Raw genomic sequence first — 22167 nt, 5'->3', positions numbered from 1 at the left:
TCAAATGTCTTCCCTCACCACTTCGACTGAGGCTTTCCCATTGTGTCTGGGGAAGCTAATTATTTGGGAGCAGAGAAAGAGCCACTTGTTTGGGGGAGGACCAGAGATGATGTCAGCCATTTAAGAGGGAGGCAGGGGTGACAGCTGAGAGACTTAATCCTGAAGAAGACTAGCCCACTGGTTGATTTCTATTATGTTTTTCATTCTGGCTACTGGGGGTGAGTGGTGGGTGCGGATGGGATAAAATCCCAAGCATTTGATGAATATGGAGACAAGGCGCCCTGCCCTTGGCATACATGTGTCTTTCCCTCCTCAACAGAGGAGGTCTTATTTTCCTTTAATACCTTGAATTGTTCTTCTCTGCTTTAAAATGTAATTCATGACCTTTTTGGAATCCACCTCAGACAGAGGATTCGCTCAGGAACGAGTTTTCACAGAGCCTTTCTTCCTCCGGGCCTGACACCCTATCTACTCTGCTCTAATTGCCACCTCTCCTGCTGTTCCCCAAAGCTCATTTCTGCTCTTGCTGTTCTCTCAGCCTTTAAAGCTCTCCCCCCCCATTCTCACTCTGAGCTCTGCTCAGCGTTGCCTCCCCCCACCACCTCCCTGCTTTCTCTGGTTTTAAATGTCTTTGCAGCCCATGTCTCTACCTGAAATTATTTGTTTATTGTCTCTCTTCCCCACTAGGGGAAAGGGACTTTGTCTCATGTACTCTTTTTCTCAGAATATGGTAAACAGAACTTAGTAGGTGTTCACTTTTATTTGTTGGATTAATGAATTAAAGGTGAAAGAGGTATATGAAACTTACTGCAGAAGGACTCCTGTTTATGCGGGGAATGAGATATTAGGTAGAACTTGAAGGATGGCTTCCTCAGTGAATTTTTTTTTTTTTTTAACAAAATAGGCAAAGAAACTAGACCAGCCTCTTCCCCACTGTGCCCTTTAAAATTTTTTTAAATTTTTCCTTTATTTTTCTTTTTTTTTGTGTGCCTATTTATTTATTTATTTTATCTTTGGTCATTTTAGGGCTGCACTCATGGCGTATGGAGGTTCCCAGATTAGGGGTCTAATTGGAGCTGTAGCTGCTGGCCTACGCCACAGCCACAGCAATGCCAGATCAGAGCTACATCTGCAACCTACACCATAGCTCAAGGCAATGCCGGATCCTTAACCCACTGAGCGAGGCCAGGGATTGAACCTGCAACCTCATGGTTCCTAGTCGGATTTGTTTCTGCTGCGCCATGATGGGAACTCCTGTGCCCTCTTTTTTTAATCAGCTGTTACCATCAGTTTTGGATTTCCCAATGTTATACACACAGTGCATACATAAACATAACACATCCATACACATAGATACACAAACATACAGAGACATACATATACATATAAGTATAATACATACATACATAACATACACACTTAAGTATATACACATACACACATATAACATATGTGCCTAACATATATATATATATATATATTTTATTAAAACTCTAATATTCTCCTCATCCAGAGAATATGTTAGCTCACCCAGGGCACTGCGTGACCTCTGTCACCCTCAGTGTGGGTCACAAAACACAATAAGCTGCCCAGATATGCATTCATTAACTAGTTCATTCATGCAAAAAATATTTAGGTGCTGGGAATGTAATTATGAGAAAGTTGGACACAGTCCTTGTTCTTCCCAGGCTGAGGTTACCCAGCGGCTGAGGAGTCTGTTACCCATGAAGACTTCTGGGGTGAGCAAGAGCTCCTCTGAACCAGTCCTGGGAGAGCCGCTTTGTATCACCAGCTGTGAAAAGGCATGAGCGGCACAACTGAAGAGTCAAATTCCATCTAGTTTGTATTCATGGATGAGCATGTTTATAGCATTGGAAAAATCATTTGGCCCTAGTGAATAAACATCAAGTTAGAAATGAAGGACATGACATCAAAATGTATATTTTGATGTATGTATTAGAGATTTTTTTCTATCCAGGGTCCCAAAGGATAAAAAGAGAGAAGAGTATTGGCTGTATTAATTGTTTTGATTGACAACTTGTAAGTTTAATCCTCATTCAACAAGTGGTGCTTTGAAGCCCCATCTATGTGCCTTAAGTTCAAGGCACTGGGGATACAGTGGGATATTCCTGCCTCGTGAAGCATCCGTTCTGCTGGGGTAGCCACCCCAGAAACATGATCAAAAAGTAGATGTTAGTGTGTTAGATAACTGTTAAGTGGGAAGAAGTAGAAAATGAGGCAAAGAAAGGGAACAGAGTGAGGGAGGATGTGAAATTTTACATAAGGTCAGGGTGTGACTCTCTGAGCAGTAGCTTTTGAGTGAAGATTTACAGGAAGTGAGGACTGAGCCTTGCAGAAATTCAGGAGGGAGGAAAGAACAACAAGCGACACGAGACTCCGAGGAGGTGGCTGTGTTCGTGGTGTGTGATTGGAGTGGAGTGAAGTGGGGAGAAGTTTGAGAAGGAGATGAAACAGGGGTTGTGAAAACTCAGTCCGCACTGTGTTGAGGGCACAGTGAGGACTTTAACTTTCACTGTGGGTGAGGTGGGAGCTACAGGTGGGTTTTGAGCCAGAGGTGTGATGTGATCCGACGAGGCTTGAATAGGTAACTCTGCTATGTTGAGAGCAGTCAGAAGAGGAGGCCAAGTGGAGAAGTGTGGAGACCAGTGGGAGTCCGCTGTGGTGCTCCAGAAGAGGATGGTATTGTGGGCCAGGGTGGTAGCTTGGAGAAGTGGTTGGATGCCATATTTTTTTTTCTTTTTACAATCGCACCTGTGTCATATGGAAGTTCCCAGGTTAGGGGGCAAATCAAAGCTGCAGCTGCTGACCTACACCACAGCCACAGTGATGCTGGATCTGAACCGTATCTGTTACCTAAGCCACAGCTTGTGGCAACACTGGATCCTTAACCCACTGAGCAAAGCTAAGGGTTGAACCCGCATCCTCACGGACACTATGCCTGGATCTTAACCTGTTCAGCCACAGTGGGACCTCCTAGATATAGTTTCGAAGGTAGGACTAACAAACCAGAAGTTGTGATGGACCAAATGTGAGAAGATTCAAGGTTTCATTCTGAGCACCTCAAAGGATGAAGGAGCTGGTGTGGAAGGGATAATAAGAATTTAATTTCTGACTTGTAAAGTTAGAGATCTAAGTCAAGCTTCCAAGTAGATGTGGACTTAAGTTTATGTCTGGAAATTATAACAACCATTTACCCCTTTTTGAGTATTTCTTTTATGCCAACCATTTTCCCAAGTGCTTTGTCAGTATTAACCCAGTCCCTTTAGGGGTAGGCACTACTTTCAGCTCCATTTTACAGATGAGAAAACAGAAAAACAGATGTATTAAGTGAGTTGCCCCCGGCTACTGGGCTGAATGTGAACCAGACAGTCTGCATCCAGAGTCCTTAGGGTCTGACCCCAGAGGAAAGGAGAGAAAGCAGATCTCTATCTTGGTTTCACTTTTTTTCCTTGCGAGAGGGATGTGGCTGTGAAGCATCGTGCTGACAACAGCCTGCTGCTATCTGGCCAAATATCAGAGGTCTGCCCCTGGGAGAAGAATCAGCTCACTACTTCCTCTCACTGTTAAGCTGATCGTGTGGCCTGAGGATATGCAACTCAGAACCTAAATAAAATGATTTATCCAGGATTTCTAAGCTGATAAAGTGTATGAGACCAAATGAGAATGGTTTGGCAGATGAAGAGACTTTGCATTTCCTGGCTGCATTATTCTTAGGTTTTTTGTTTTGTTTTGTTTTGTTTTTTTTCCAAGGGAACCGGGAGTTTTATCTAACAAATGCAGAGCTGTGAAAATGGTTAAAATAGCTTCCTTTCTTGAATAATTAGTGTCTTTTGATGTGCGGTTTTAATAAGCTTTATTAACTACTGAATAAACATAAAGGAACATATTTTAAAATGTTTATTCAATACTCAATTGACAGTCCAACCCACCACCCAATTTAATAAATAGGATGCCAGCATCACCAGAAGCCCCCATGTTTCCCTGCTGATCAGGACATTCTTTCCCCACACATCCTCTTCTCTCCCTCCTCTGTTACCACCTTCCCGGGCTTTGCAATAACTGCATTGCTTTTCTTAACAGCTTTCCTACCTACACATGCATTGAGAATAATTTAAATTTCTTTTCTTTTTGAACCTTATACAAATGGAGTAATACTGTATGTATTATTCTGTGGCTTACTTCTTTTACAGAAATTACTTGTAAGATTTTTCCATGTCATTAACCTATAGGTATAGTTCCTTTAGTGTTTATTGTGGTATACTCTATTTTAATAATGTACCACAATTCATTTACCCATTCTATAAGTGATGGCTATTGGAATTATTTCTACTTTTTTGGTAATTGAGAACGTGTTGCTGTCAACATTTTTTTGTCTTTTCTGTGAGCATTCTGAACATACATCCTGGTGAACACATGCAAGTGATTCACTTGTGTAAAAAGTCAGGGGAATTGCTGTGCTGTAGGGTGCATTTATCTTCTACTTCATAACTTTCGCATCAACCCATTTTCTGCAGTGGTTCCCGTTTACTCTTCTACTAGCCACATGTAGAAGATGCTGTGTCTCTACTTCTCTGCCTACACTGGGAGAGTCAGTTTCTCTATTTTTGTCGTGAGGAGGCAGGGAGAAGGGGAAGAGGAAAGAGTAATGGTGGTATTTCATGTGGTTTTGGTTTGCATTTCCTAGATAACTAATGAGGTTTTTTCTTTCATAAAATGCTTTATTTGGGTATTTTCTTGTTGGAGGTATTATCGTTTTCCTTGATGATTTCTAGGAGTTCCTTGTGGATATGATGTGTGGTAGATGTTATGTCCTAGCCTGTGGGTGGTCTTTTTACCCTTGATGGTGCCTTTTAATGAAAAGAAGTTCTTAATTTTTTTCCATTTTCTTTAAAAATTTTTTATTAAAGCATAGTCGATTTACAATGTTATGCCAATTTCTGCTGTACAGCAAAGTGACTCAGTCATACATACATGTACATTTTTAAAAAATTATTTTCCATCATGATCTATCCCAGGAGATTGGATATAGTTCCCTGTGCTATACAGTAGGACCTTATTGTTTATCCATTCTAAATGTAAGTGTTTGCATCTATTAACCCCAAAGTTTTTAATTTTAATGATATGAAATTTATTTACTTTTCTTTTACGCTCATTGCTTTCTTTGCCTTGGTAAGGAAAATCTTTCCCCACCCCAAAATTATGACCATATTTAACTATATATCTTACAAAATACATCTTGGCATTCCTGCTGCAGTGCAGTGGAACCAGCAGCACCTTGAGAGCACTGGGATGCAGGTTCAATCCCTGGCACACTGGGTTGGGGATCCAGCATTTCTGCAGCTGTGGCTGAGGTTCCAGCTGCGGCTCAGATCTGATCGCTGGCCCAGAAACTCTGTGTGCCTCAGGGTGGCCAAAAAAGAAACAAAGAAAATACATCTTGGGTAGCTTTTCACATTTGACATTCAATCCACTTAAAACTGATTTTTCTGTATGGTGTGAAGTAGGAGTCTAATTTCATTTTTTTCCCATATAGTAGTATTTCCTAATATTATTTCTATTATTTTACTTATTTTTATGTATGTTTTTAAATATATTTATGTTATTTGATTTTATTCATAGCTAATGTGATTATGCTTAATATGAGGAAAAAACTATGCTTGCCTTTTGATTGAGAGTACAAAAGTCTGTAATCCAGCTTGCAGAGACCTAACTTCTTTACATTCTTAATTCTTTGAATATAGTATATCTCTCCATTTATTTAGGTCTTCTCTGTGGTCTGTTAATAAATCTTACAAGTATCTCCTCTAGGTCCTTGCCCATTTTTGTTACATCTGTTACTATACATGCTTCATATTTTTTGTTACTGTTATGAATGCTATCTTAAATTTCATTTTCTAAATATTTCTTGCTGGTTAAAAACTTTAAAATACTTGTGCTTTGCAAAAGACTCTATTAGGAAAATAAGGAGACACTCATGTAAGCTGGTGGGAATGTAAAATGGTATAGCACCTTTGGAAAACAGTTTGGTAGTTTCTTATAAAACTAGACATGCAATTATCATATAACTCAGCAATTGAACTCTTGGGCATTTATCCCAGAGAATGGGAAAGTTATGTTCATACAAAAACTGTACATGAATGCTTGTAGCACCTTTATTTATAATAGCCAAGAACTGGAAACAGCCCAAATGTCCTCTAGCAGGTGAATGGTTAAATTAACTGTAATACATCCATACCATGGAATTCTACTCAGCAATAAAAGAGAATGAAGTATTGGTTCATTCAGCAACTTCAATGAATGTCAAAGGCATTACGCTGAGTAATAAAAGCCAATTCTAAGAGGTAACATACTGCATGATTCCATTTATATAGCACTCTTGAAATAATGAAATTATAGAAATAAAAAACAAATTAGTGATTGTCAGGGGTTAGGAACAGGCCATGAGGGAAAGAGATAGGGGGTGGGTATAAAAGGGCAACATGCAGGATCCTTGCAGTGTTGGAACTGTTGGGTATCTTGACAGTGGTGGTAGATACACAAACCTGCACATTGATAACATTACAGGAACTAAATACACACACACCTCCATACCCATGTGTAAAACTGGGGAAATAGGAATAAGATTGGTGGATGGTATCAATGTCAGTTTCCTACTTGTGATATACTAGTGGAAGGTGGCAGGGGGGTCAAGGTAAAGGATGGTTGGGGGGAAAATGTGTAAAAAGTTTCCTTAGAGGGGCAGTAATGAAAAAAAGTTGAGACCCACTAGTTAGACCAAGCTTGCATTAGATAAACCCAATCCAGTCGTGATTTCATTATCCTTTTCATAAATCACTACATTCTCTTTGATATGTAGGATCCTTAAATCTATGTGACATTGGTCTGTAATTCTCATTTTGGGGGATATAAATATAAATGAGGTGTACTTTGTCAGGTTTTGATATCAGAAAATGCTCACTTCATAGAATGTGTCAGGGAGTGGTCCCTTTTTTGGTACTCTGGAATAGTGGAAGATTGAAAGATTTTTTTTCCTCTAAAGTTTGGTAGAATATTACATTAACCATCTGGCGTGACATTTTCCTTGTAGTAGGGTTCTAAGGACTGATTTCCTTTATTAAATGGTTATTGGACAAGTCAGGTTTCAGGCTTGCTTCTTTAATCAGTTTTGGACAGTTAATACTTTCCTAGGACTTCTACAGTTTTTATCTGTATTTTCAAATGTATTCGTGTAAAGACATTATCTTCCCTCATTGCCTCCTTAACATATATATAGCATTTGTAATTAGGTACCTTTTTCGTTCTTAATGTGATTTATTTGTATGCTCTTTTATTTGTGTACTCTTTTTTCTAATTTTTTTATTGACAATTTTCAATTCTGTTAGTCCTCTCAAAGACTCTTTTACTTATCTTTTTTGAAATTTCAATAATTTATGCTTTTATTTTTATTCCTTTTTTTTTTTTTTTTTAAAGGGCTGTACCCACAGCATATGGAAATTCCCAGGCTAGGAGTTGAATCACAGCTGTAGCTGCCAGCCAACACCACAGCTACAGCAACATGGGATTCAAGCCACGTCTGCGACCTATACCACAGTTCATGGCAATGCTGGATCCTTAACCCGCTGAGCGATGCCAGGGATTGAACCTGCGTCCTCATGGATCCTAGTCAGGTTCATTACCTCTGAGCCACTACAAGAACTCTGATTTTAAATAGTTTTGAATACCTACTTTTGGATTTATTTTTGGATACCTTCCTTGAGCTATTTTGAGATTTCTAATCTGACAAATAAAATCTTTCATAAATTCTGGGAAATTCTCAGCCAGCATTTTTTCAAATATTGTCTTCCATTCTTTCTCTTTTCTCCTTAGGAACTCAGATTAGACATCTATAGGAACCTCTCACTTTGTCCTTCATGCATTTTAACCTCTTTCATATTTTCATCTCTTTGTCTCTCTATGCCGTCCAGTGCAATTTGTATTTATGGTGTACCCAACCAAACTTGGATCTGCTTGCCTGCTGCACAACAAAGCCAATCTAACATGACACCGGGTTGCGGTAAAGGAAAGTACAGTATTTATTGCAGTGTATCAAGCAAGGGAAATGGGCAGCTCCTGCTTAAAAGACCTGAACTCCCTGATAGCTTTCAGGGAAGGGTTTTTAAAGGCAACATTTGGGGCAAGGGTTACAGCTTGTGGACTTTGTCCTGACTGGTTGGTGATGAGGTAACAGGGTGATGTTTCACGGGAGCCTTAATCATCAACCTGGTTTCAGCCAGTCTGGGGTGTAGTGCTTGTGGTCCACACACAGTCACCATCCTCCCCTAGGTGGGGGGTCTTAGTTCCTGCAGAACAGCTCAAAGATATCTGTCAGATATCCCTTGGGGAGGAACCAGAACTTGGTTTTATCACTGAATGATTGTTTAAGCTTTTATTACCTTTCCTTCTTGCCTGCTTTTCCTTGTTTCTGCATTCACTCGGGTAATTAGTAACTGCTTGAGCCTGCTCTTTGGAACTCAGGGAAGACCTAGGAGACCAAAGCTTTTTTCTGTAAGCAAGAAACAGGGAATAAAGGAGGGCTTCTGTACCAGGGAGGGCCCTGAAGGATATTTTTTCTTCTCCTGAAGTTCATTTAGTTCTTTTTCAATTCTGTGTGCTCCTTTCTCATATTTTCAATTTCTCTTCTTATTTCCTGAAATACGGTAAACTTACTTGCATTTTCTGCTTAATAATTCTAGTGTCTGAATTCTTTATAGGTCTGATTCTTTTTGCTTCCTCCCTCTACTCCCCACTTCCCCACCACACACACCTTGCTGGCTCTCTTGCTTTTATTCATAGTAACTTGATTTCTTATGTTATTTTGTGATTTATTTATTAATGATTTTTAAAATTTATTTTCTTTTATTTTGCTTTTTTACAACATGCACACCAGCTGAGGAACATTCTGTATGAAGGTTAGTTTTAAGGTGTCTTCCTCCAAAAAGGGTTAGTGGTTGCCTTTCCCTGGTGCCTGAGGCCACTATCAACCTGGAAGTACTTCAACCAGGTTCTTAGACTGGAATTTTTTCCGACCACACAAATAGTGTTTGCTGCAAACCTCTATATGGGATAGCCGGTAGCTATAAATTCTCAAATATTTTTTTCTCTGTCTTGCATCCAGACTTAAGGCAGTTTTCTTTCCTACTATTAGCTTGGGGTTATTAGTGGCAGTTGTTCCTAATTTACTCTTTAACGGAGCCCTTTGAGAATTCTAGCTTTACACATCATATCCTCTGTTAGATTTTTCCATCTTAAATAAGCCCTAGGGTTTTTTTCCCTTTGCCTTTGTACAGGAGAAAGAAATTTTCTGCTGTCCTTCTAGGTTCTTCTGACTGATCTAAGAATTAAACTAACATGAGAGATGAACAGGAGAAAAGCTTTTTAAAAGTTTAATAACATGTATACATTGGAGAGACCCAGAGAAACTGAGTAACTTGTCTTGATGGCTGAAGCCCTCGTCTTATATGCCATCCTCAAGACAAAAGAGGATGTTGAGGATGGGGGAGGGTCTGTTGTGGGAGGTTACCAGGAAAAGCAGAGTGAACAAGGCTGATTATGATACAGATTTAAGTCCAAATCTTTTCCATTGATAAGAGTTTCTAGAGATTTAGTCATCTTCCTCTTGGTGAGAGGCATTGCATGAGGGACAAACCCTTATAAATGAGATTTCCCTTACAAATGGAAATTTTTTTTTTGCAAAAGGGTAGCTCCTATTTGGTTTTCAGAGTTTTTCCCATGTCTGTTGTTTCTTAGACAGTAACCAGCCTAACATAATTAACATGGCACAGAGACCTAATTTAAGGTGGCACACTCTGCTCCCCTACACCTTCTTCTCAAGAGACTGAAAAAATTCAAACTCTGGGGGTCTCCCTGGTTTCTACAAAATCCTCAGGGTGTGAAAATCAGGTTGTATGCTCTGCTTACCACTTTTGGTTCCAGCTTTCACGTGGCCTCTGATAACTCTTAACTTTCTTGCTCACCCCGTGATGTATTTTAAGTAATGTTGCTACATTTTACCTAATATTTTAATTTTATTTCCACAATAGCTCAAAGTGTCTAATCCATGATACCATAGAAAATGGTTGTTCTGTGATCATCTTTTACAAGTTCACTTTTGTTTTCATTTTGGGTTTTGTTTGTTTTCTTACTTTTAGTGTTTGATTTTGCATGTATGTGTGTGAGTTTTTTAGGTAACAACCTAGTTTTAACAGTTGATATTTAATATGGACTGTCTATGTATAGACTGTTATGAAATGATTTATGGTAGTTCTGTTGACATAACCAATAAATATTTATTGAATGCCTACTTTGCTTTAGGTACTATTCTAGAATTGGAGGCTTGTGGGGAGGAAAAATAATTTTTCCTCTACCCTTCTAGGTTCTTCGCTAAGAACTCCCTGCCAGAAAAACTAACAGAATAAAAATGAACAAACGTTTCATAACATGAACACTCCTCTGTACATGGGAGATAACAAGAAAAACTGAATAGCTTCCCCAAATGGCCAAGCCACCACCTTAAATACCATCTCCATCTAAAGACAAAGGAGGATGCTGGGGGTGGGGAAAGGCCAGTTTGGGGAGTTACCAGGAAAAGCATTGTAAACAAGGGTAAGGTTGTTATGCAGATTTAAGTCCTCGCCTTCGTAAAGGGTTTCTAGAGATTTGGTCCTCTTCCTATTCCTGGTACAGAGTGGGAGATTTCCCTTACAATGTAAATATCATCGTGCCTTGTAATGTAACTACCATTAACTATATATATATACTTTTTTTTTTTAAATTTTTTTTGCGTTTTTTAGGGCTATACTCGCGACATGTGGAGATTCCCAGGCTAGGGGTCTAAACAGAGCCACAGCTGCAGGCCTACGCCACAGCCATAGCAATGCTAGATCTGAGCCATATCTGCAACCTACACCACAGCTCATGGCAACGCCAGATCCTTAATCCACTGAGTGAGGCCAGGGATCAAACCCGCAACCTCATGGTTCCTAGTCAAGTTTGTTTCCACTGTGCCATGACGGGAACGCCATTAACAATATGTTTAATGTTTCTTAAAAATAATCAGCTTAAAATAATCCTTATGCCAACAGCCATATTTTGGTGGTGTCAAATTCTGCTCCCCTTCGGGGTACAGAAGTAAACAGTAATGGACCTAAATCCTTGCCTACAAGGAGCTTGCGTTCTAGAAGACATTGGATATATAGCATGTTCGAGATAATGCTAAGGGAAAATAAAGCAGAGAAGGGGTCTTGCATCTTTGGAGAAAATAGCTCAGAAATACTTCACTGAGAAGGTGATATTTTTAGAGAAAACAGTGTGAGCCATGAGCACTCCAGATAGAGAAAAGACCTATATGTCTTATAAATGTCTAAGAGAATACGGAGTGCAAATTCTTTGAAGTTTCATATTTATACCATGTCACAAGTATTGCTATTTATTTATTATTTCCCTCTTAAATCTCAGTTTCTTTTCCTGTTTCTTAACCCAATAGTATAATTTTGATTCTCCTGCCACGAGACCTTACTCTATCTTTTTTGGACAAGCTACTTAACCTGTTTGAGAATGTTTCTCTCTGTGTAAAGTAAGATCACTGCCGAACTTCAGAATCCATGGGCAAAATGAGATAACATTTGTAAAAGTGTCTGATGTTTCAGGAGTACTCAGTAATTGCTGTTCTTTCCTTTTTATTCTTCCTTTCCAGTCTACAGTCTTTTCACACTCATTTTCAGTATTGTCGGTACATTTACAATAATATTCTCATGCAACACTGAGGAGAAGCCATGTGATAGGCAATTAACCAAAGACAAATTAGGACAATCAAGAAAGGTGATTTTGGAGTTCCCGTTGTGGCTCAGTGGTTAACAAATCCGACTAGGAACCATGAGGTTGCAGGTTCGATCCCTGCCTTGCTCAGTGGGTTAAGGACCCGGCATTGCCGTGAGCTGTGGTGTAGGTTGCAGATGCTGCTCAGATCCTGAGTTGCTGTGGCTCTGGTGTAGGCCAGCGGCTACAGCTCTGATTAGACCCCTAGCCTGGGAACCTCCATATGCCACAGGAGCAGCCCTAGAAATGGCAAGAAGACAAACAAAACAAAACAAAACCAACACTTTACAAAATGGTTTTTGTTGAATTTGGTGCTCAGGGTAAGGAGATAAAGCTAAGCCCTGTGCATTTCCCCCTTAAAGATATTTTTCATGATATGGCAGGTCAACAGCCTCCAAAGATCTCAATTTGTACGTGTAAGAGTCTGAGATTCTCCATTTATAATCAGACTCAGAGCAAACAGAACCATATCGCATTCATATGCCAATACATACATAGTCACATACTTCTCCCTTAACCCAAACTGGCTCTAATTTTGCAGTGCAAATTGTTAAGTTCTTGAGATTGTTGGCGCTCTACTAAGAGTGTAGGAAATGTAAGGGTAAGGGTGAAACTGCGTATAGTTTTGGTCTGAATGAAGCTGAATCCTAGGTTTAGAAATAAAAGTAGAGGGCGTTCCCGTCGTGGTGCAGTGGTTAACGAATCCGACTAGGAACCATGAGGATGTGGGTTCCATCCCTGGCCTTGCTCAGTGGGTTAAGGATCTGGCATTGCCATGAGCTGCGGTTTGGATCCTGCGTTGCTGTGGCTCTGGCTAGGCCAGTGGCTACAGCTCCGATTAGACCCCTAGTCTGGGAACCTCTACATGCCGCAGGGGCGGCCCTAGGAAATGCAAAAAGACAAAAAAAAAAAGGAAAAAGAAAGAAAAGTATAGCCTAAAATCACTCATATACTTTGGTGAACTTTGATTTGAGGTTCATGAGACTTCAGTTGCAGTATTGGTTTTGATATTGATTCACTGTGGGTTCTCAGTCAAATAGTTTTCCTGGTCTATTGCATGAATGATATTCCATCCTTCCTTACCTGGTATGGCTGTTGAGATTTTGTAGGATCTGAACAACATCACAGTCAGACAAGCAATAGAGATACATGAAATACGACTGTTTATATCATATGCTTTTGGTTTTCGGTCTGTCCCCAGCCACATCATTGACCTTGCCCTGCTGGACGTGCCCTTCCTTCGACTCCCTTGGGAGATGCCCTCTGCCCTCTGAGAACAGCTGGACCACTCATTCTGAAGACACCAGTAGTCCTAGTTTTGGGCCCTCGTACACAGACCTGCAGCTCGTCAGTGCTGAGGAGCAGATGAGTGGCCCGGCTTCTGGGGCTGACTCGACTGGTAAGATGAAGCCCCATGCCAGAGGGCTCTGCAAATCACTTTTGCTGACCTGTTGCCACTCCTCAAATCTCTGCAGCCAGCTTTGTTTGCAGAATGAATTCAGGAGCGGTCATCCAGTCAAAAGGTAGAATTCTGAGTGGCTCAAAATTGCACTGGGGGAAAAACATGCACACAGATTGCCTGGTTGGTTGGCAGACTATTAATACGGGAAACCATCTGACAGTATATCTTCAGGTGTTGTTTTCTGACTGTTCTATACAGGTGCTGTTTCCTGTCAATTTATTTTCTCCTTGGATAACTCAACTATGTGTAATATGCACAAGGCTGAATCTTTCATCCTACCACCCACGCACCTTCCCTGTTCAGCAAGAGGGTGGTTAGAGTTAAGCAGAGAAAAAGTAAATGTTATGTGAAGTGGAATGAGAATCAGGATGCAGCCACTGTGTCCAGAGTACAGATCATTTTGCAGCTCTGTTTATCCTGTTGTGCCTCGATTGAGTTATTCACCAGTCTGTAACATCCCATGTTCTCATTTGTTACACTTCCGGTAGGTGTAGGATGGAATGCTGGCTGGCTTTGCAGATAGAATGTGGGCCTGTCAACAAGCACTCTATTATGGATTGAGTTTAGGATGGCTTTGGAAAGATGTTGCATGGTCCTAGTGTTTTAGTTATTTGGCCCAGGGGATTGTTTTCCTTTGAAAGCGATGAGTTACTAATCATTTCCCTGTGGATGAATTTACCCAGTGTGTCTAACAAGATTTGTTTTTTCCTTCTCAAAAATGGTTAGGAATTTGTCTCTGGATTGTTTCTCAAATTTTGTTAACATTTGCCCTCATGCTGTGTGCTCCTGGGGGGGTTCTACAAATAGAAAGAAAGAGATTCTTCTTGAAGACTAAAGGGTTCAGACAGGATTTGGTGTGGTATTTAATAATATTGCAAGGAATCCTAGTTTATGATGGCCTCTCTCTCTTTTTACAAGCCACAGTTCTTTATAGCATTTTGTTTTCATCAACCCTCTCAATTTTTATTGATTCTCTGTAACTGATGACCTTGGTTATCAGCTGAAATATGCCTCTATGACATCCCCACCATGGGGAGCAATTCATGGAAGGGAAGTAAGAAGCTGAGGCAGTGAGGAACAGAGGCTGTGCTTGCCTCCCCTTCACCCCTCCTGGCTCAACCTCCTTGCCAAGTGTTCCCGTGGAGGAGGCTTATCATGTACTGGCTCAGAGCACACAGACACTGGAGTCAGGCTGCTCAGGTTCAGACCCTTGGTCTGCCACCATTTCCCAGCTGTGTGACCTTGGGCAAGATTCCTTTTTTTTTTTTTTTTTTTGCTGGTTAGGGCCGCATCCATGGCACATGAAAGCTCCCAGGCTAGGGGTCGAGTCACAGGTGCTGCCAGCCTATACCACAGCCACAGCAATGCAGGATCTAAGCCACATTTGTGACCTACACCACAGCTTCTGGCAACACCGGATCCTCAACCCACTGAGTGAGGCCAGGGATTGAACCTGCCACCTCCTTGTTCCTAGTCAGATTCATTTGCACTACACCACAAGGGGAACTCCCATGGACAGGATTCTTAACATCTTTAAGATTCAGTTTCCCCATCTGAAGAATGGCCATAGTAATAGCACCTTATTACACACTCTGAATGAGACAGTTTATGTAGAACAGCTTACGTAACGCCTGGCACAGAGTAAGTGGTCAAGGATGTGATTTCTTCCTTCTGCTCCAGGGTTCTTAGTGCTTTGGAGAAGTGGGGGTGGGCTCCTCACTGTAGGAAAAGTCAAGATCTCTAGGCTTAAGCTGGTTTTTTTGGTGGCCTCTCTAAAGTTTGGTAAAAATTGCTTTAATTCCTAAAGGTTCTAACAAAGAAAATCAGAGTCATAAGCAGAACTAGACATTATTAATCATCTCCAAAGCATGTAATTTTTAGTATCTCCCTTTTCACTGAGCAGGCCTCCTCACCTGTTGTTTTTGGTCCTGGCAGGAAGCAGGTGGTGGCCTCAGAGGAGTTTACCTGAAGAGAGTTTAGTGAAGGGACAGAGGCAGCAAGAGCTAGAATCATGCAGGAGGGGCTGCCCCATGGGTGGTATGACTATAGAAGAAATGGCACGACCACCAGAGACTTGGTGAAGGGGGCGGGGAGGTAAATACCCAGATCTTTGTGCTGGCACTTCCCAAGTCAGCAGATCCCACCAGAAGTCAAAGGGGACCGAACCCTAGTGAGGCAGCCCACAAAGATCAACTATCAGGCCACAGAACAGGTGTAGGAGGGTGGAGAATGGCTTTGGAGGGAGGAGTGGTGGTGAAGCAAATGGAGAATAGCCAACACACTTTCGTCCCCGTAGGAGGTAAATGACCTATAGGCTGAGGTCACTCCAGAGATGCAAATGCAAAACCAGGACCAGAAAATGATGAACGATGCTCTTGCTTCTCTCCTTCATCAGGAAGTGGTTTCTGTGGCGGCAGGGAAGCTCGAGGTGTGGCCTTTTGGCGACCGTCCTCTTTTGCAGAAATGGTAATACTCATAGCCAGGACTTACTGAGTGTGCTGCGCGCCAGATGTGGATTCTCTCTGCTCTTACAAGAATCCTGCAGGCAGGCGTCATTCTCAGAGAGGTATAAAGGAGGTGTATATATATCAGAGCTTGGGGAAGAAGCTCATGTTTCCTTAGCAGATATGAGTTCTTACAGATATCTGCTGTGGGCCCACAGTACTGTGTTTCATAAACACGTTTCTGGACACTGCATTTTGAAAAGAAATATCCTGATTCTTTGGCCTTCAGGCAAGGGCCCAGACTGGCCCAGGTGCTGGCAGTGTCTCCACCTGCTTATGATGGAGTAATCTGCTTTTGCCTCACACCTCCACTCCCTTTCCAGGCCCAGAGATGGGAACTGGTGTGCCTCCAGGGCCCTGGAAGTTGAGAGGCAATGAGGCGAGTGGCTTAGAGGGCAGTTCCCCAGGCCGTGTGGACAGTGTCCTGATATAGCCCCTGCTATGGGAACCCCATGAGGCTCTTCCAGAACATCCTGACCTGGGCCATCCTGACCTTTGAAAAGCCGATACCCCACCCTGGGTCCCAGGTTAGAAGAAGGATAAGGAAAACCAAGGTTAGGAGAATGACCAAGTATTTCTAAACCTGTGGCACTCACACATGTGCCCCAGAAATGAGGAATTTACAAATGCTTTCAGTTGAGCTATTGAGAGCTTCAGAGAAACCGAGGCACACTGGAAAACCCCCCAGCCAGCTGATTACTGTCCTCTGCCCAGTACCAGGCCTAGGGCAGTGGACAGCCTCCGTGAGAGCCCTATTTCAAGGCTGAATGGGTCACTCAGGATCAACTGAATGCCCCTGAGGCTGTGGAGCAGATTCTCACCAACCTCTGTCTCTTCTCTCTGGAGCTGCCCTTCCTCATCTGTGAAATGAGGCTGGGCGTCCCTGTGCAGGCAGGGCAAGGTGTGTGCCAAGGTGCTTCATATGGGGCAAGGTGCTGTAGGAGTAAAAAAACTCCTAATGTGGTAGCTCTGTGCCTGATTTCCCTTTGCTATGGAAAATGAGGATAATTATTGCCTACTCTTTTATTGCCCCAAAGAGGACTGTAAACTGCATGGGTGGCAGTGTAAGATCTAAGAGGGGCTTTGCAGTTCCCAGCAGTGAGCCCATAGGTGAGTGCAGAGAGGCACTGTGGGAGTTGGGGGTTCAGTATCTTTGGTTCCTTGCTGAGGGCTTGGGAGTCCTTTTGAGGAACTACTCTGGGGGCACTTCTGCCATTTATCTGCCCACTCACAACCCCCATGCCTTTCAGCCTTGCAGAGGGAGGTGGAGGGTGGAGAGAAGTTGCAGACTGAAGCTTCCCACGGGAGCTCCCTCTCCCCAGCAGCCAGGCTCTTCCTGGCAGCACAGGGAGTGAGGATGCGGCGGGGGCAGATGCTCCATGATTCATCTCCTGTGTGGAGCAGGGTTATGGTGGCCCAGACCTGTCCTGTTTACCTTGGCTCTGTTGCTCTGTACCTGGCCACAGCCAGCCATGCTTCCCTGTCCTCTGTGACAGGAGTTCTGCAGGGGGTTGGCAGTCCCCAGGGCCATCCTGATTCCCAGTATAATTGTGGCGGGAAAGACTCTGTGATCAGCCTACACTTTCTTCTCATTTTCTCACCAAGGGGATAATTAGGAGGAGGAAGACAAACAAATCCCCTCACCTTGGTTAAATCACAGGGTGTGGGCAGAGCTGGAGAGCAGTGTTGATGTCTGCTCTGGGATTCGCTTTCCAGTGCAGATGCAGAAGTGGGAATTGGCAAGATCTCAAATCACAACACCCCTGTCTCCCCAGGGTCCCCTTTTCCTAGATGGTAGGCATACCCTGTTGTCTTCACCTGTCAGAGCAGCTTTGTAATGCCACTAGTTTTACCTGAGTTGTTAAACAGGATTGGAGGAATAAAAATCAGCCTTCTGCCTTGGAAGTCCAGGGAAGAGAAAACACGGAAATGTTTGCAGCAGCACACGCTGCTGTTGAGTAGCGGGCCTCCGTTTTGGTTTTCTTTTATACACAAGAAAAGTGGAGATTTAAGTGTGGGATTAAAATGCTCAGGCACATTTGCTAACTGAGGAATGTCAAGACTGGGTGAAGCACGTAGCAGGTGTTTAATGATTGTTATATGGATTCTTGAATGAAAGAAATGAGTTTGCATGTGGTGAAAGCCGTCTGCATTCCAGACATCTGTATCCCATTGGGGTTTAAGAGTCCAGCATTTCTCCCAAGTGTGTCCCATGCCCCAGCCTAAGAAAAGCCAGGATGCTGGGGATCAGCATGTTAGGTGATGCTGTGCCACCTTTGTTGGAAATCCATAACATGTGTTAGCTTGTTAAAGATTTTGAAAAGTCCTAGAACTGTATTTATGTATGTATCTGTGTGTATATATATAGTGTATATTTATATGTGTTTATATATATTCCCATATTTAAATAAATTTAGTTTTTTATCAACCCATAGTGCCTATCTGTTTACCTGGTCAGATCTCAGGTTACATACATAAATTAGCAAATTTGAATTGGAAATACATGCCGTCACTAAAACGTTGGGAAATGAGAGAAACAAATATTTTGACAAACTTACCTGGATTTACAAAGGTAGCTCTACTTTGTCTCATGCTCGGCTATACCTCTTGGCCTTTTTTCCTTTTTTAAATTCTAATTCAACAGACTCAGGACTGCATTTTGCCAAAGATTCTTTGTGTTTAAACCCTCGGTGGGCTTTAAAACAAATGTAAGCCAGATGTTCTTGATTTATTTGCATTTAATTCATCATAATGGACTTCTGCCAGAGCAGTAGGATTGCCCCAGGGATGTTGGACTCATTTTTTTTTTTTTTTTTTTCTCAGCAACAAGTGTTTATGATGAGTAGAAGGCCATGGACTCCAGAGCTCAATTTCTGTGACAAGAACTTTATCGATGCTCAGAAAGTTTCTGTTGTCCTTATTGGTTAAGGATAGTATGAAAACATCACCAGGGTTTCGTGCCTCTTTACAAGATGTAACACGTCTCTTTCTGCTGCTTGTTTTGTCCTAATCCTCCTGCAGCTGGTAGAACACTAGACCAGACTCAGGGGCCCCCAGATTCTCAGTAAACAGTAATTATCATAGTGCATGATGGGCTTACAGGGGATTCTTGTTGTTCTTAAGGCATATTTGTATTCTATGATCTTTTTTTCACCTTGAATATATTTTGTTTGGAAGGCAAGGCAAAATAAGTTAACTTATTTAAAAATTATTTTCCTAGCTAAAAATTTTAGTGATAACTTGTGTTCTTCCAGAATAATTGTCTCAAAATTGAAGAACAAGAACATATTTTTTAAATGAGTTATAGCTCTTATAACAAATATAGATTTGGCCTCACTTCTGCTCTTAGGATGCCCCAGGATCCTTAATATTCTTGTCTCCATCGAGTTGTATATTTTGGATGTTATTTTATTTTATTTTTATCTTTTTGTCCTTTGAGGGCCACACCAGCAGCACATGGAGGTTCCCAGGCTAGGGGTCTAATCGGAGCTGTAGCTGCTGGCCTACACCAGAGCCACAGCAATGCCAGATCCGAGCTGCGTCTGAGACCTACACCACAGCTTGTAGCAATACCAGATCCTTAACCCACTGAGCAAGGCCAGGGATCGAACCTACAACCTCATGGTTCCTAGTTGGATTAGTTTCCGCTGTGCCACAACGGGAACTCCCATTTTGGATTTTTAAAATCAACGTTTTAAAACTCTAATGAGAAGTTTTCTTTGAAACCTTCTCCAGAGCGGTTCAAAAGTTTCTCAGAAACACAGATGTTTATTGAGTAAAACTGGTATTTTACCAGTCACTGCAAGTACAAAAAAGAGTAAGATATATGACATCTGCCTATGAAGAATGGATAATCTGCAAACAAATTTTTTGCTGTCAAAAGACTTTTTATATGTAACTTAAAAAATAGTTTTTATTTATAGATCATCTGCTATGTACCAGCAATGTTACATGTACACCCACATACATTAAAAGTAGATATTACTATACATCATATATATGTGTATTTCATTTTAGAGATGCAGAAACACAGCTAGAGATGAAATGATTTGACTAAAGCAGCACAACTATAAAGGGTAGTGTTGGGATTCAATCCAAGTCTTTCCTCAGTTCACCAACCTGGGGCCTGTTAATGAGAGCTGGTTTGTGAACTCAGTGAGTTGTGAGAAGCAGTTCTCAAGAGCCTTCTGGGAGTTCCTATTGTGGTTCAGGGGTAATGAACCTGACTAGGATCCCTGAGGATGAGGGTTAGATCCCTGGCCTCACTCAGTGGGCGTTGTCATGAGCTGCTCAGTGTAGGTCACAGACAAAGCTCAAATCTGGCATTTCTATGGCTGTGGCTGTGCTGTAGGCTGGCGGCTACAGCTCTGATTCAGCCCCTAGCCTGGGGACTTATATGTGCTGTGGGTGTGGGCCTAAAAAGACAAAAACAAAACAAACAAACAAAAAAAACCCCAGAAAATCAAACAAAAAAACTCAAAAAGACAAAAGCTCAAAAGCCTTCTGGGGGCCCAGTACTTCTTCCTCTGTATCCAGGAAGCTATACAAACCTCCCTTATGAGTTTATCTCATTGGATGGCAATGACTTGTGCAGGAAGGAGTCCCCACTAGTCTGAGGCCTTCTCGGAAGCAGGAACCACATCATATTCATCTTATATTCCCAGAACGATGCCTGGCACATTGAAATTACACAGTGGATCTTTGTGGAACAAATTAACTATTCTGATAGAGGGCTGGAAGATCCTTGTTCCCATTCCTGTTCTCTGGCTATCTAGGCTTAAGTGTATTTGCTAATTGAAATGTAACTTCATGACGGGGAAGAATTAAAAGAGAGCAGGTAGTTATAACCAGCGTGGAAATAAGACTTTTCGCCATGTTTTCAAATGTTATGCATTTATCTAGTAGTCTCCATTCATTTTATTTTCCTGTTATTTGGGTTTTACTATAATTTTTTATGTTTTCTTAAAAAAAAATGGTTTCTGTGGATGTGTATGGATGCGGGGGAGGGCGGGGGGGGGCGTGCTTTGTCTGTCTGGGTATCTCAGAATGGCACTTAGCCTATATATTCTTGACTAAGTACTCATATTTTCCTTTCCTATTTGTTTACCTCAGAGAATGCAAAGAAGGTGATTTGGGGAAAGATTTTCTGTGATATTGAAATAAGTCCTTGTGACCATTGAGCCATTGTATAGAGCAAAATTGGAGGAAGAGTGACAGAGTTTAAGTTGCTGTGTTCCATACAGATTATCTAAACTAGATATTTTAGGACTGCTTAATTTAAAAAAACCTGTGACCGTCAACCAGTGATTTGCAAGTGCCTTTTAGAATTGCTAATGCACTCATCCTGAAGAGAAAGTGACAACCGTAGTGCCTTTTATTGATTACCTTCTGTGATGTTCTTTTTAGTTACCATCTTGCTTTCATATTTGGTAACACCAGTGCTCAGAGCCACACGTTAGTTAAATGACAGAATTAGGATTGACATCCGGGCTTACTGACACTCTGAGACTGCTTGTCCTGTGGCAGAGCTCTCTGGAAGGACCCCTTCACTGCATCCAGTCCTAAAGAACAGAGTGTAAGAAGCTGTGTTCTGGAGTTCCCGTCGTGGCGCAGTGGTTAACGAATCTGACTAGGAACCATGAGGTTGCGGGTTCAATCCCTGCCCTTGCTCAGTGGGTTAACGATCTGGCGTTGCCGTGAGCGGTGGTGTACGTTGCAGACTTGGCTTGGATCCCGAGTTGCTATGGCTCTGGCATAGGCTGGCAGCTATAGCTCCGATTAGACCCCTAGCCTGGGAACCTCCATATGCCACGGGAGTGACCCAAAAAATGGCAAAAAGACAAAAAAAAAAAAAAAAAGCTGTGTTCTTTCAGGGTCAAATAAATGATCAAAACTAGGTATTTTGAACCACTTAAAATTCAGAGGGTGGATGAACTTGGATGATGGGTCATTATTGTCTCAGTGACCTCTATGGAGGTTAGTGAAATGAGCCTTTCCTTCAGCTGTGGGTCTAGGCAGCAAACCAGAGTAGTACTAGCAGGACCTCCCACTTAACCATCAACAGAGATCACAGCTGTTTCCACAGCACCTAATAGTTTTGACAGATATTCTCAAAATTTCCTTTATTTCATTGCTACTTGGAACTCATAGTAGTTATTGGGTGTGTTAATGGTTGTGTTAATGGTAGTAACATACTGCAGTCATCCAGGTAACACACACGATGGCCTGGGCTAAGGGACTGGCCTGAGTTAGAGGAAACTGAACAGATTTAAAAGACATTTAGTATTTAGAATGGGCAGAATACCCATCACACTGGCTCCCCAGTCA

At 41.8% G+C, this 22167-nt stretch overlaps 1 protein-coding gene across 2 annotated transcripts in view; it reads left to right on the top strand.

The window, feature by feature from the left end:
• The window catches only part of STON2 (stonin 2), a 150505-nt gene that overhangs the window by 43133 nt on the left and 85205 nt on the right, over window positions 1-22167 (top strand). For both annotated transcript variants that reach the window (XM_005656442.4, XM_021099580.2), the window contains exon 4: window positions 13076-13273. In XM_005656442.4, the coding sequence (XP_005656499.3) occupies window positions 13076-13273 (198 nt within the window). The remainder of the gene's footprint in view (window positions 1-13075; window positions 13274-22167) is intronic.

The sequence above is a fragment of the Sus scrofa genome, chromosome 7 (genome assembly GCF_054392235.1).
Source record: "Sus scrofa isolate SSC_HxYL_T2T_F1_AM1 chromosome 7, Sscrofa_HxYL_maternal_Yorkshire_Landrace_v2.0, whole genome shotgun sequence".
In the NCBI taxonomy this organism is placed as follows: domain Eukaryota; kingdom Metazoa; phylum Chordata; class Mammalia; order Artiodactyla; family Suidae; genus Sus; species Sus scrofa.
Note: the sequence above shows the minus strand (reverse complement) of the source record. Positions and strands in the feature narration are given on the sequence as shown.